Source organism: Melozone crissalis, unplaced genomic scaffold (genome assembly GCF_028551555.1).
Source record: "Melozone crissalis strain CALT ecotype California unplaced genomic scaffold, PUWL_Pcris_2 ptg000004l_1, whole genome shotgun sequence".
NCBI classification, from domain to species: domain Eukaryota; kingdom Metazoa; phylum Chordata; class Aves; order Passeriformes; family Passerellidae; genus Melozone; species Melozone crissalis.
This window is the reverse complement of record NW_026535782.1, coordinates 13,480,403-13,496,730: the sequence shown is the minus strand read 5'-3', so window position 1 is coordinate 13,496,730 and position 16,328 is coordinate 13,480,403. Positions and strand designations below refer to the sequence as shown.

At 35.6% G+C, this 16,328-nt stretch overlaps 1 protein-coding gene across 2 annotated transcripts in view; it reads right to left on the bottom strand.

The window, feature by feature from the left end:
* Nucleotides 1-16,328, bottom strand: part of POT1 (protection of telomeres 1) — a 59,543-nt gene that overhangs the window by 10,894 nt on the left and 32,321 nt on the right. For both annotated transcript variants that reach the window (XM_054275169.1, XM_054275177.1), the window contains 6 exons: nucleotides 15,518-15,808; nucleotides 11,317-11,472; nucleotides 5,169-5,329; nucleotides 2,760-2,845; nucleotides 1,536-1,580; nucleotides 937-1,093 (listed from right to left, as the gene is read on the bottom strand). In XM_054275169.1, the coding sequence (XP_054131144.1) occupies nucleotides 937-1,093; nucleotides 1,536-1,580; nucleotides 2,760-2,845; nucleotides 5,169-5,329; nucleotides 11,317-11,472; nucleotides 15,518-15,808 (896 nt within the window). The remainder of the gene's footprint in view (nucleotides 1-936; nucleotides 1,094-1,535; nucleotides 1,581-2,759; nucleotides 2,846-5,168; nucleotides 5,330-11,316; nucleotides 11,473-15,517; nucleotides 15,809-16,328) is intronic.

The window sequence follows — 16,328 nt, the reverse complement described above, 5'->3', positions numbered from 1 at the left end:
TAGAATATAGTCATGAGAGTCAAAGGACATACAGTAAAAATATCCTCATTGTTTTATCAGTTTAAACCTTAAGATCTGTACAGTATATTATGATTTTCCATGTTAATAAATATGCTAAGTAATATGCTAACTTACCTAGGACCAGAGGCAGCCTAGTGGCTACATGCCACACAAATGAAATCCCACGGAAAAGCAAATCTATCAGGTTTAAATGATTTCAGTTGGGCCTTAAAAGAGCCACAAATTGCATACCACATCATTAGAGTGAAAAGACTATATAAACTTACATAATTTCAAGTTTTACGTTTTAGTCTGTTTGACTTTGCATAAACTGAGGGAGAAAAAAACAGGACAGGACCAGGATAGCTTCACCTAAGTACTATCAAGGGAAAATCTGCAGCTCTGCACCACACAGTTTCTATCCTGTCCTGCTGGAGTGCACCATTCGTGCATTTCCACCTGTCATACACAGAGTAGCAATAATGCAGGCCATCCAAATTACACAAGTTGTGTGATTTTCCTCATATTTTTGGATCCAGAAAAGATGCCTTGTCTGGAAGACACACTTTAGTCAAAGGTATTTCATTAATTCATTTGGAAACTATTCTACCTCTTTGCATATCCCATTTTAAAACTGTAATAACGAAACACTTAAGATACTTCTATACATCTGTGGTATGGAAAAAACTGTACTGCTGCATTTGCAAATAAAGAAAAATTATTGTTTTGAAAGCACTCAAAGGATTCTGTAAATGGAACTTAACTGATGATTTAAAAATTTCCTACATATTATCAGTGAGTTTCAAATCTTTGCACAAAATGATATAAATTTACATTCAGCTTATCTTACACAAAAGTTGAAAACACATTGGAAATCTAGGCATCCCAAAACACACAGAGCAATTCCTAGTTACTAATACTGTGCAAAACACTTACAAGGAGTTGCATTTGGAACAATGAAGTTTAACAGACTGATGGAGCTTTTGGGGTTTGTAAGTTCTCAGCTTTGCTCTAATGCGATACTGTTGAGGAGCTGTGCTGCTTGTTATGGTTTTCAGTTCTGTGTTCCTCAAATCCTGATGATCTGTTAATACTGCAAAACAGTACACAGAGAGATGAAAAAGCACCACACATACTATTAATCACCATAACATCTGTAATACTGGAAATGACAATGGCAGGTATGCACTTCTCCTAATTTCCAACTTTTCTTTCCTTCTCAGCTGCAGGCTCAGTTTTACCAACAGAACTTATTATTACAGTCAATAAGATAAATCAAATCAGGCTGTGGGAGCATGGTGTACTTCAGGGTACAGAAACACAACATGTACAAAAACCAAATGAAAGTAGAATATACAAATATGCTCTATTCCTTTAAAAACAAATAAACCCAGTACAACATACATGCATTTATGCTCTTGGAATTTATACTCTTAGAATAGCTCTTCCTATAATAACCTTTAAGATAATGTTTCAAAACTACTTTTGTTCTCCAGCAAAATAAAAATTCACCTTACGTTCAAAATGTTACCTACCTGTAACAGATAACTGCTGACATCTCTGTAAGTGCAATTCAGGATCTAAAATAAAGAAGAATTGCCTAATTATTTTCCTTCCTTCTTTCCTTTCTTGTCACACAAAAATGGACATATGGACACATACAAACAGGTAGATACATAGATAGACAGGTAGATACACACAAAACCAAAAGCTGAACAAATGAAAATCCCAGTAATGTACGAAAACAATACAATAACAAACAAAAAACCAAAAAAAACCAGCAAAAGTAAGCAGGACACATACATTGTGTATCAAGAGCTAATATATTAGAGGGGAAGTTAGCATATACATTAAATAGCAATGCTTATCAAAGTGAACACTTTTCAGAAGTATACTGTGAGTGATCTGCTGACATAAATTGCATTCATCCCCTGTGATCCTTCTGGACAAGAACATAAATACATTATTCTAAGACCAATACAGACTGCCTGGTCCACCCCTCTGAACAACCTCTATTACACACTGTGAGTGCAGTAAAAAGGCATACAATTTTTTCTAAATTTTCATTTATGGACTGGACATGAAGCATTTATTTATTCTTAACTTTTGCATCCTTTTAGAAATGTCTTATGTTTATATGCTAATAATAGCTGAGAAACACAGATTTTTAAAAGCTTGAAGCAAAGATACAGGCTATGTCAAACCAGCTTTGGAGTTTAATTCCCTTTCAGTTATTCTTCTCCTGGGCTAAAAATATCATTCAGAAAATAATATGGGGTCTGTAGAACTGTCTATAAGATATCACTGTTCCATGGAAGTGCACCTTACACCTCTGCCACTGACACAACTTTCCATCCAACAGCTTAAGAAGGGCTCCTCAAGAGGGCAGCTGTTTAGTAGCATTTTCAGTGCCTGTCTCTGCAGAATTTCCCTTCAGAGGGAAGCACTTACATAACCCTACTTTGTGATCTAATATAGTATGATTAAGAACACCATCTGTGGTTAAGAATTTATTCACTAACTCCTACAAAAGTATCTTTCCATGTAATATGAAATGCTTGTGCTGAAGACAAGAAAGAGTAATGTAAATTTCCAGTCTAATAAACAGAAGGAATTCTACAGGGCTTTGAATGTGAAAGTAGCATTAGAGAAGTAGTAGTAATAGAGAAAGTAGCAATAGAGAAGCAGTAACTGTGACCTTATCTTGACCATAGATATATATTAGAAGAAAGAACAAATCAGCTTTCAGTTGCTCTTACCTGTAACATTGCCAAAAGTGCTGTCTATGTCCATTGAACAGCTTTCCATATTCTCACTGTCAGTCAGAGTAACAGATTCTAGGAATCTAATGATAAATGGCAAAACATTTTACAATCTAGAGAAATCTTTTATATATCATCATGCACACACATATATATATATGGGATTACATAGACACTTATATGAAACCTATTTATATACACAGGTATAATGTTCAGACATAAATGTTCCAGCAGAGACATAAAACTCAACTGAACCAGAATTTTCAGATGATGATATTAATGATGCAGACAAGACACTTTCCAAATCACTTCTGGAACACTAAACACAAAATAGTGCCAAAAGAAATATGTACTACTAAAAACAGCATTCCTGATAATGGAATATGGACTTGGTTACTTAGCCTTTCCCAAGGAAGAAAAAAAGTTTATAATGTTTAGAAGCCAGGGCAAATCACTCAGCAGGCAGAAAATTAGAAGTGCCAAAATCTGACTAGAACTTAATATGGCTACTGCTGTATGAGCCAACAAAAATAGCTTCACCAAATATATCATCAACAAAAGAAGGGCTAAGGAGAATCTCCATCCTATATTGGATGTGGGGGGAAACAGTGACAAAGGAAAAGGCCAATGTGCTTCATGTCTTCCTTACCTTCATCTTAATAAGACCAATTATTCTCTAACTATCCAGACTCCTGAGCTGGGAGACAGGGATGGGGAGCAGAATGAAGTCTCCATAAGCTAAGAAGAAATGGTTACTGGTCTGCTACACCACTTACACAGGTTTAGGGGGCTGGCTGGGATCCACCCATGGATACTGAGGGAGCTGGCTCAAGTGCTCAAAAAGCCACTTTGTATTATTTATCAGCACTCCTGGGTAAGTGCGGAGGTCCCAGTGAAATGCAGATATTTATCTACAAGAAGGGTCAGAGGGGCTATCCAGGGAACTACAGGCCTGTCAGCCTGAGCTCAGTGCTGGAGGTCATGGAGCAGATGACCCTGTGTGCCATCATGCAGCACATGAAGGACACCCAGGGGATCAGACACAGCCACCAAGGGTTTATGAGACACGTCCTGCTTGACCGACTTCATCTCCTTTTATGACAAACTGACCTGCTTAGTGGATGAGGACACAGCTCTGCATGTAGTTTACCTGGACCTCAGTAAAGCCTTTGACACTGTTTCCCACAGTACTCTCCTGCAGAAACTGGCTGTCATGGCTGGGACAGGCGCACATTTGCTGGGTAAAAAACTGGCTGCATGGCTAGGCCCAGAGAGTGGTGGAGAATGGAGTTACCTCCAGCTGGTGGCAACTCACAAATGGTGTTCCCCAAGGCTCAGTACTAGTGCCAGCTCTGTTTAGTATCTATAGCAATGATGAGGACAAGGTGACTGAGGGCACAGCACCCTCAGTAAGTTTGCAGGTGACCCCAAGTTGAGCAGGACTGTAGATCTGTTGGAGTGTAGGTAGGCTCTGCAGAGCACTCTGGACAGGCTGGACTGATGGCCAAGGCCAGGTGTATGAGGCTGAACAAGGTGAAATGCATTTGGGTCACAACAACCCCATGAAGAGCTACAGACTGGGGCAGAGTGGCTGCAAAGAGGCTCAGTCAAAAAGGACCTGGTGAAGGGGTTGGAGCACAAGTCCTGTGAGGAGCAGCTGAGGGAGCTGGGATGGTTTAGCTTGGAGGAGAGGAAGCTCAGGGGGGACCTTAACACTGATCTCTACAACAAGGGGACAGGAAGTTGTGTTGAGGTAGGGTCAGCCTCTTATCCCAGGTGACAGAAGGAGAGGAAATGACTTCAAGTTGTGCCTGGGGAGGCTTACACTAAATATCAAGAAAAATTTCTTCACAGAAAGTGCTGTTAAGCACTGGAAAAAGCAGCTCAGGCAAGAGTTATCATCCCTGAAGGTGTTTTAAAGTCATGCAGATGTGGCACGTAAGAGACATGGTTAAGAGACATGGTTAAGAGACATGTCCAAGTGGGGCACTTGGAAAAGGCTTACATTTGGACTTGATGATCTTAAAGATGTTTTTCAGCCTAAATGATTCTGATTCCTTATAAGACAGTTTAGTAAAGAATGTAAATTATCTGCTTCATTGTGAACATCTCTTTAAGTCTCACCATTTTCAAGTAGCACATATGCACAGGTTAAAATGTGCATAATTAGAATTAGACTAATTAAAACTGAAATCTTGATCTTGACTGTATTTTAATTTGAAAAAACTGCATTTATTTTCTATCCCTCCAAATACTTCTCATCTTAGTGGTGCTAAAGACACATTCTGAGTTTTGAGTTTCTAATTCTTAGAAACATTTACAATTCTAAACTGTACAGCTGTTACATTAGCCTAGAGTTTTCAAGAATGATCTAGAGAAAACCAAACATCTACACATACTACTCACTCTTTTAGTTCCTTAACATCTGGGTTACTTTCTGGCAAGACCCCTATTCCTCGACCATAACAGGTGCCACCATGAAGATGAAATTCCATATGTGAGACATCTTCATTGTCAGAGCTTGCTTCTTTTGCATGAATACTGTAAATTCTCAGGAAACTTCCAATCTGAAAGGAAAAGAAAAACCCACTTTGATAACACAATGTTAGTTATTTACATGGAAAATTCTAGCGCTCATGAAGCTTCTTCCTTGTTTTAACTGAACCACAGAACAGTTGAAGCTGGCAGCGACCTCTGGTGATTACCTTGTTCAACTCTTGTGCACAAAGCAGATCTGTTTGTTTTGCTCTATCAGGAAACATTACTGGCAGCAAAGAGTGATTCAGAACCAGAATAAGCCTTCCCAATAAATCTAATTCTCAAACACACTTCAGAAGACAGACCAAACGAGTCAATATATTCCTTTCCCAAGGGCACAATTTGCCTTCTATATTCCCAACACAGCTTGGCAGAGACTGACATCCTGTGATTTGTCCTGGAATGATGACATTTAGCAATTGACCTCCTGCTCATCACTGCGCATGGCTTACTATGTTTACATGTACATACAAACATATCTGCTTATTTCTCCATCATATCTTACATTACAGATAATATAGCACCAGGAAAAAAGACAATACGTGTTAGAAACTGAAAGGTCTTGGAATTTTTCCTATCTCTGTTAGATCTCCTCAGGCTCATGGAGAATATGCTTCTTGTTTTGCTTAGAATGATTTTGTGTTTTCTGAAAGAGCTTTGTCAAATTACACAAATGGACTTAGGCTAACTTATACAAGCACCTATTAAAAAGAAAGTTATGGAGTGGTGAACACAGGACACATCTTTATAAGTTTGGTTTTATCTCAAAATACCATTCCCATTATCCCCCAAAGAAAACCCGCACACCCAACCAAACAACCAAACCAAGCCCAATGTTCTAAAGGCAGATAAAATGGAGACTCAACTACACAGTTACCAAATTTTTTTTTAATATAATCTGAGATCCAGATAACAGCTGGGAAGCTACACATGCTCAATAACCTGGTTTTATATTAATTCTAAATATCTTTTAAATAGCCTGATAGAAATGACGAATTATTTTAAATTTACTTCAGTTAAAATTAATATTACAGCAGTCAATTTATTAAGTCATATTTCAGCTTGAGATTCAACTTTAACCAGTGGAAACTGAAAAAGTATTCCTATTTGATTGGATTGGTCATGTCATACTACAGCACTTTTAAACACATGTATATATGCATAAAAGCAGATGGAGCAGCAACCTGTGTCTAGAATCCTCCTCTTTATCAAGGAACAAACTATGACTACATAATGCTGGTATCAAACTGCTCTTTTGAACAATAATCACACATGAAAAAGGCAGCACATTTTCCAATTAAGACAGCAGGGACATAAAAAGTGCACTTCAGCTTGCACCTATTTTGCTTCTGGCATGGAGCTCTTACCAGACTTTTAATTCATCTGCCCTGTTAGTAAGCAGCTCATTTTGTTCATTCAAAGCACCACCAGGACAGTTTGTGCATTTAGATGGCAGTTAAGAGGCTTATCCAAAGACATTCTATTTTTCCTTTGCAGATGCTGATTTCACTTAATTACGAATATCCAAAAAAGCAAAGGACACTCACATCATAAGACTAATCTAATGACTATGACGAATGCTTTTGGAGAAAGTTTCTTAAAAAGTTCTTACCTAAGTTCTGCTGATGGAATAACCTAATGTAACTAAAACAGTGTCAAACTACTTCCCTACTGCCAAGAAATTTTCTTATAATTTGCATATAAGCAGGAAAAAGTTGATTTTAATTGACAATTTTTTTTTAAAGATAGTATATAAAAAATTAGTATTTTCTTTATGTATAAACACAAAAAATTAAATGTGGGAGAGGAGAGCTCAGAAGCCAAGAATATAAAATGCTGTGTCTGCTTTCTAAACTTGTGTGCTGAAATTCACACAAAAGTCAACTGAGCTACAAGTTTTAGTACAACATTCACTTTGCAAGACTTATCATCACTAAAAAATAATCTTCCAAACATTTATTGGATCATTTTCTGAAAATTTTGTATTTTATATCACATGTTAAATTTTATTTCTAATATCACTTTGAACTACAAAAAAGAGATGCATAATAATCAGCATTGCCAAATACTGAAAGGGTCTGTAAGGTTCTGAATATCAGTGCAGAGATGCCTGGGTGGACAGCATGCTGTTTCCCTGGATTCCTTTGGGAGGCAGCCTTGCTTACTGCTAGAAGCACAGAGCAAATGTACATGCTGTGGATGAAAATGTTACTCTATTTCTGTTTACAGAACGCTTGCAGACCGAGCTCTTTATACATACACAGCTCTTTGTATTCTGACTCAGAAGAAATTATGATCTACATTAAAGTAAACACCATGATTCACAGAGCCATCACTAAAATCTACAAACCCAGCTCCTCACTTGACTTTGCAGCAGTTCTGTTTATGACCTACCTCGTTTAGAGGAAGTTCATTTAAAAGTGAAATTAAAGTGAATAAAAACATTTCTTGCAGTAATATAAAATATACTAGTACCCTATTTTCAGACTAATTCAAATATTACTATTTAAAGAATATATATTAAGGGGGTAGAGAGAATTGAAACGCAGAAGTCATATATGCAGTTCCCTGTTGTTCTAAAAAGTAGAACAACTTTTTAGCACAGGAAATTCTCATGATTATTTCAAAACATATAGTGTGCTCACAATCACTCTGGAATTCACTGAATTCATGACAGCATGTGTCATTGCAGGTAAATAATAATGTTTGTACAAAAAGGCACACAAGAGGCTGTCTTTTTCTACAGGAATCACCTAACAGATTCACCTGTACTTATTTTACTGCCTATACTTATGGTTGATTATATTCAGTGGTATTTCTTTGTCATCCTTTTTATTGCACCAATTTTACTGAGTAAATAGTGCACAACTTTCTGCAAATGAGACAAAGCATATACATGGCATTTGGGCACCATCTTGGTCAGTAAGAAATACCAACTTAAATCCATTTAAGAATTTGAAAGACTCAAGAGTAGGTCTTGGACTTTTTCTTTTGGGTTTTTTTTCCTTTTCAATGAGTAAAAAGACAGAAGTGGGGAGAATACAACTCACATGTTAAAGGAATGTTACCTAGGAATGTAATCTATGAAGCTAGATATTGTGGCCATGCAGTTAACTCATTTGAGTTGTATTTTGAAAATGTGACTCTGGCACTAGGAAAGCAAACTTCTTAGTCCAAACTACTATAATGAACGACATGGCATGATATAGTGGGAGAAACAGCTGAAAATATACAGATTCTACATCTAAAGATATGTTACACAGAGCAAATACTGTGGAACTATGGACTCGTATGTATGCTCAAGGTTAATTGTTTCAATTGCACTATCCATAAAATGGATGGCAACACAGAATTGGCGGCATCAAGCCAGAAGAGGAATGCACTGGATCACATATTCAGTGAAAGACAGAAATAAGGAAATCTCTGACCAACTGTGGGCAGCTGGATCCCTCCTGTGCTGACCACTCACTCACCTTGATGATTACCACCTGAGCAAAATGCCCCAACTGGAAAAGCTCATGTCACAGACCTACTCCCAAAGTGCATGGCAAAGTCAGTGAGCCCTGAGAAGTTCTGGAAGATTGGCATAAGGCTAAAGAATGTGGAGCAACTGTATTCCAGTCAGGTGTAGGCTGGGGTTCCTATAGTTATGAGAAAGCCTCATCTACTCCAGGTACATTGCCAGAGGAAGAGGAAAATTCAAGAAAAAGCAGTGAACACCATTTTCTTTGCTTAGCCGTAGGTCTTGCCATGTCCTTATGCGCCAGGCAATAATAATCTGCTTCAGAGAGAAAATTCTTTTTGTGCTGCTGAAAAGCCACAGTCTTGCCCAGCAGGAAAGGGAGGCCAGTAAATATAGAGGGAAGAGTCTACTTACAGTATTAACTGCAGCATACCTTCAACATTCCTTTAACTAAAGTTTTCTCCATTGAACATTTTAAGTATTGTTTATCTTAAAAAAGGAAATAAAGTGCTCATATCTTCAGTATTCTCTGGACAGATGATCTAAAGCTTTTAAAAAACTCTTCCAGCAATTTCCTTGACAATGTGCTCCAGGATTTGACAAAAATTCCCTGTAATATATTACCCACTTCCTCTGGTGTGTAGTACTTAGTTACTTGTCTGAACATGTGCCTACAGATGAGATTTTAAAATAAGAACATGCATTTTAAGATTTTATAAATCTGCCCTTCTTGTTATCAAGGTTGCATAAAACAGATTGCTCCTACATAAAAAATAATTTCCAAGCTGTAACTGTCATTGCAAATGGTACACAACAGGCAAGACTGTAACCTAACAATTCTGTAACAACTTACATTAAAAAAGGCCACTCTAAGCTAGTGCTAAGTATAAAAAAGAAGATTGAAAAATAGTGCACTTTTTATTGTGTCTGAAACCACAAACTGGCAAAATATCTAATCACATTTGGGAAGGTGCATGTGAATACCCTAATCATCTGCAAGTTCTACACTGCTACAAAAATGAATTTAAAAAAAACTTTGCATAACAAGATCCTGAACTCAATAAAATATCATATATATTTGGATTATACTTTTTCATGATATGACATAACTTCCACTAGTATTTAAAAGCCTTTAAAGAAACCCCTCTATTTTAGGGAAAGTTCCTGCCAAGTTTTATAAAATATATGTGTGTATATATATGGAGATAAAAATTATTCTCTGAAATACAATTAATTCTACACGTTGCAATCTGAAATTAGTAAATATTTCTGAAATGTAGTTGTCAGCATATCAGCCCTTTTTCATTGATAACTCCACTAAGACAAGCAACTAGAAAGTGGTGTACAAAAATTACCTAATTTGACACTTGTACAACTTGTATGACTGAAACTACTGCAACTTTGGATATAGCCAGAGGGAGAAAAACACCCACAAGAGGTCAAGGGGGGGTTTCCTAACAATTTCCTTTGAAATTATTAAACCTTCTACTACACAGTGCAGTATCCAGCAAAGATAAAAATGCTCCAGAAATGTGAAAGAGCAAGTGGGTAGGAAGCAAAAAACTGAGAGCGAGTATGAAGACATCCCATGTATCACATACTCAATATATATTGTGATTCAATTCCTGAATATAAATGGGGGAAAATAATAAAGGGAGTATTATCAGCTAATCAAGAAAATATGTTTTATTAATATTAAAATACTTTTATCCTTCAGATTCAAAACATACCATTTCACTAGAACATAGTTTTTTTACACCAGTTAGCAAGAGAAAAATTCTGGAAGAGAACTTGAAAGTAATGAAATACTTCTGTTGATTTTGTTATGAATTCTTGCACAAATTCTTACACTTATTTTGCTATCTGTAATTTGCTTACGAATGGGTGTTATTTTATCAAAATGATTTCATGTCTGCTGATAGACCCAGCATAAAAAAGAGTTATCACTTTATCTTTATTTTCTGGTAAAATGTTTTCTTAAAAACGATCTTGAGTATAGCAGGCAAGGCATGAAATGAAAGATGCATTCTTTGCCAAGTTCCAGTATTCAGAAGCAAGATGGCAGTATTGCTGAAGATCTGATGTTTAATTATGTTGTTGTTTTCTCTATCTAAGCATAATCAACATTACTGACCTACTAAATGAAGATTGCGCTGCAAACTGCAACTTGTAGAACAGAAAATCTATTGATTTAAGAATTAAAGGTCCTTAGCAGGACTACAGGTTTAACACTGGATTGTGTAATTTAAAAATATTTCTAAAGCACAGAATACATTTTCTGAGAGCATTATTTTCACTGTATTATCTATTATACTGCAGTGTCTGGAAAGTGCTTAATTTGAAGAATTTTTCATGGCAATTTTTGGGTAATGAGCCTGTTTAACACATGTTGAAGAAGTTTTGTATTCAAATAAAAGGTATGGGAAACACAGGGAAAGATAAAGAGGCACATGAAACTAATTACAGCAGAACTGAATTGATGCATTCTCTGAAGTGATTTCTAATCAGAAAACAGGCCACAAAAAGAGAGTGAAATACAAAACTGCGCATTACCTTAAGTGATTCTGCCAGTTGTACATGATTATCATAGACCAGAATGTCCACTGCTAGATTTTTCAGCTGATGAAGAAGAACTTTTTCTCCTTCCAGGTCTTTTGCTTCCACAGGCACCTTCCATGTGGGGTAGGGACATTCAGTGCCATCCCAAACCTGCAATGCAAATGAACTATTTCAATGTGCTCAGAATACTTTAGATTCAGACTTTAATAAATTTTTACATTTTTTTAGGTTAAAAATTATTAACAGTAAGAGATCTTAGTTGTAGTCTCAATCTAAAAGTCCTTAATATACTTGAATTAGACTTACAGGATTTTGTAACTTATTACTCCATACGGAGCATAAAATAACCTCTACAGAGAGCATAATCAAGGGCTAAGACCTAGAATTTGTTAATATTTAAATAAAAAAGAAAAAGAACAGCTCTAGCAAAAGCTCAGTTGCTTATCCAGCACAGAATGGCACAATATTCTGAGCTGGAAGGGACCCACAAAGATCATCAGGTCTAACTCTTAAGTGAATGGTCCAATGGGGACTGAACCCTGAGCCTTGGTGCTCTCAGCACCATGCTGTGACCAGCTGAGACAATCTCAGGGTCAGCTGTCACAACTATCAGAATTCATCATATGCAGAACTGTCTGTACTTAATATTTTACTCCTGCTATAAGGGTTTTTTAACCACTCCAGCTACAGGAGGGGAATACTGAGTGCATATACATATACTGCATATGCATATACAGCATATATTGACTTAATTACTGATGATCTCCTATAGCAGTATACACTGCTAGTTACCCAAAACATATTAGAAAGCATCAATACTTAACCTTTAACCTGTATTTATTAACAAGGATTTTAAAACTTGTTTGCCTAAAGCTAAATCCTTGATACACTCCAAGTACTGAAATATCAATAGTTATTTTTCAGCTATCAAAGTGTTGTGAAAAGGTAAGTTTACTGACAGGCTTAACACCTTGAACTCAAAATCGTACTTCTTAACCCAAACATATTCTGCAAACTATGATCTCCTGAGTTTCTGAAGATACACTATTCTCAAATACTCAAAAAAATGGTTTGATTTACTAGCATAGTAAAACAAAAATCTAGAAGCATCTGGAATTCTAAAATGCTGCTTTTCATAGAATTTCATACATATAGGTTCAGCAGAAAAACCTATTTTCCAATTTCAGACAGTTTATGATTCCAAGGTGCTTTGTTCCATGAGTTAGACACTGCAGAGGGCAAGAAAAAAGGACACTAAAGCCTAATTTTTAAAGGATTTCTGCCTCTTACACTTAACTGCTTTGGATCAACAGACCCACAGGAAAAGATCTAAGAATCAGCAGAGCCATGTATAAATGCACCAGGAATAACTCATGGAATATGCATCCAGAATCAAGAGATAAAAGGAAAAACTGTTCACAGAGAAAATGACTCATGACATCAAATTATGTTGCCAAATAAGAGTATATTCTGAAGGACCCAGATAATGAGGTGGTATATGCTGCCACAGATTAAAAAAAGCCTGTTATCTTCTGATCCTGCACCATGAAATACTTAAAACCACCTTTGAAAGAGAGGTTGTCTATTGCTTGAATTATCACATCTTTTCCAGTACTCAGCTTGAAACCAGATTTAGTGCATATATACTACAAATTTAGTCACTGACAGAGTAAAGAATCTTGAATTTGTCAAATTTTTCATTATTTTTCAACTGGCTTTACTTGGTACACTTTGGTAATTCTACACTGGAGAGATGATCTGACAAATGGATTAAAATAACCTGCATGCCCCCTGTTCAGATAAAAAGGATGGTGACTCAGTTCCAAAATGTCCTTTGCCAGAGGAACTAACTGGGCTGGCACCAGGGCACCTTTTAGAGAAACTTCTAAAGCTACTGAAACTTCTCAAAAAAAAGAATCTTTCAAAAGTAGTTGGGATTGGGTTTTTTTCTTGCACAAATACAAAAACAGATAAAGCTCTCTACCTCAGGAGCTTGGAAGCTCTACTTTACACTGAACATGAAAACATCCTGGTTTCAAACTGTCCTGCTTTCAAAAATGAATACTGGAATAAAATCCAAAACTGGTTAAATTAATTCTGAGTAAGAAACAAAAAATTGTTCTATTACTAGTCATGAGCAGATTGGAGCTAAAAAAATGATCACCATTTGATCACCATGGCTGGAAAACACTAAAATAGGAGAGACAAAACACCTGTTTCTATCTTCAGCAGAATATGCTCATTTTAAGACTTACCTTAATGCACACAATTTAACTGACAGATAGAAAAGATGAAAAGATTAATAATAAAACTCTTATGAAAGGCATAAATGACAGAACAATTTCTAGTGTGTATTCTAGAAATACATCTCCATCAATATGAAGATGAATACATCTCCATCAATAGTCTCCTCCAATATCACTAACAAAATTCTCAGAAAATGGAAAACACTAACAGCTGAGAGATACCATCTTTATGCCATGCCCAACTCTGCTGCTGTGCAAACAGGAATTAATTTATCAAGTGTTATTTAAAAGCTATGCTACAGGTGATGCACAAAATTGCTGAAATTCATTTTAGTTGTCTTTGAAGCAGTCTCCACTAGGTACATGACATCAATGCTTATAATAATAATAATAATAATAATAATAATAATAATTTTTCATAGTACAATCAATTAATTTAACAGTTATACTTGGGAAAAAAAATGTAAAACATTATTATAAAATGGATAATCAAAATAATACAATAAAATAATATTTAATGATCACTCAATTTGAGCTGGTACTGAATTGGCTGTTTTGTTTGAGTTTTTTTATTTATCAAATCAAGAAAAAAATCAGAAATCCATTGATAAGTTTTTAGAAAGGTTTCTTTTCTATCACAACCAGTATTTCATATCAGAAATGGATTTTGCTATTGTTGAAAAATGGAGGAATTTAGCAACAGAATATTAATGTAGCATTTTTAAGCTTGTCCAATGTATTGTAATACATATTTAAGTATTTAATATTCTATACTAAATAATTAATCAACCATTATTTGACCTCAGACTTCTACCTTCCTAAGTCTACCCTAAAATTTCCCCAAGTCATCACCTTTACTATACAAAAGTGACAAAGTCAACTCCAGGTCTTACAACACAGAGAAGTGTGTAAAGAAATAGCAATTTAAGAAAGCACTTGTCTCTGTCCTTGCAAAAGGTCCTCCAATGCTGAATATACACTTATTAATGAACAACTTAATTACAGTCTACAAAGTCATGAAAATTTACTGGGTCTCATTTGCCATCTATTTCACAAGGCATAATTAAATGTAAATGTTTGTAGCAGTTGCAGAATATGTTACAGCATGCACTTAATGTTTGTTTCTCTGTAGTAATGCATTGTTCTGTATGAGAAAAATCTCTTCAATGAAGGAGTAATATCAAGTGCTAATTCTAAAAATATTGTAACAATGCAGTTTAACACAGTAGAACCAATAAATAATTTTATGAAGTCACAAAATGGAAAATAAAAGCTTGATCATTACTTATGTTTTAACAATCAAGTACAAAAATAAATACAGAAGGGTCTTGGAATAACACCAGACCGATACATCTGAACTAAAACTGGGAATATTGTGGAGATCTCCTTTTCATTTAGTTAATGTTAAGGATTCCTTTTAGAGAATCTTCTCTCCTGTTCTGTGGCACTTTGCATTCTGTATTTTCAGTAAGCACTGATGCCCAGAGTGCTTATGTGTAACTAAAAGATGCTACCTGAAATCCATCACGATAACATAATCCATTCATTCTTTTTAGGCCGTGCTACTTACTGCACTAATCATATCCATCAAATCTAGAAAAACAAACAGTAAATGCTGCTAACTAGAAAACAAGGATACAGTTTAAAACTAACAACATTTTTCAAGGTTAAGAAATCTTGTGATATTTATCTACAAATCTTTGTGAAATTATGATCTATATAATGCCATCTTAATAAACCCCTGTAAAAAAACAATTCAGGTGATCAACTTCAAAGACAACCAGGCTTTCTATTCTGTTTTCATGAAAACAAAATAGCTAAGGATCACAGATTTGTTTACACTAAAACATTTATCTACACAGTATTATTTAAATTAATGTCTGTTTTATTGAAAAATGTATCACAATGTCTTAATAAACCTAAAAATTATTTTTAAAAAGGAAGTCTACCTTTAGAAGAAAAGAAGATCCATCCACTTTTGCTTTTCCTACCAGCTGGCAAGTGAGATCAAAGAACAGCATTGGCTGAACACCAGACAATTTGGTTGCTGGTCCAGAGATGGAAATGTTACTGGCTGCCCAAATACGTAACTCTTCTATTGTTTTGTGTTCTTCGTCCATGAACGTGTACACTCTGCTAGAAGTTCGAGGAACTACTGGAGCTCCTACAGTTCCATCAAATGTTAAGGATGCAAATCCCCCACTGGTAATTCCTTGCATCTGTCCATTGTATTCTCTGATCTGTAATAAAATATGAATGAGAAAAAAAAAAGTTTGTACTGCATGGATAAACAAATATATTTCTGCTTTATCATGTGCATGGAAAATGGACCACTGATCATTTCTGTCCCTGGTTCTATTGGGAGAACAGAGTCAAAATAAAAACAAAGCAAAAAGGTAAAATTAATATTAATAAGAAAACAAAATGTATAAGCAGAAATATCATCTTACACAAAAATTTTTGAAGAGGCATACTAATAGTTACCTGCAACATTTCCACCTACAGCATCTTTAGAGTATTTGATTTGCACACATCAAAATATTTGTGTGGGGAACGTATCAGGATTGCTTTTATAAATGGGGAAACTAAAGCACAAGAGAAATTAATTTTTAGGGTTTACACAGCAGAGTAATGGCAAAGTTATTATGGATTCCTGTTTTTGGCCCCTCCCAACAGCCATTTCCCAATATTATTGAACTGAAAAAAATATATCAGTTCAAGGAAATATTTGTTTTCCATAAAGCAAGCAGTGATGAGCTC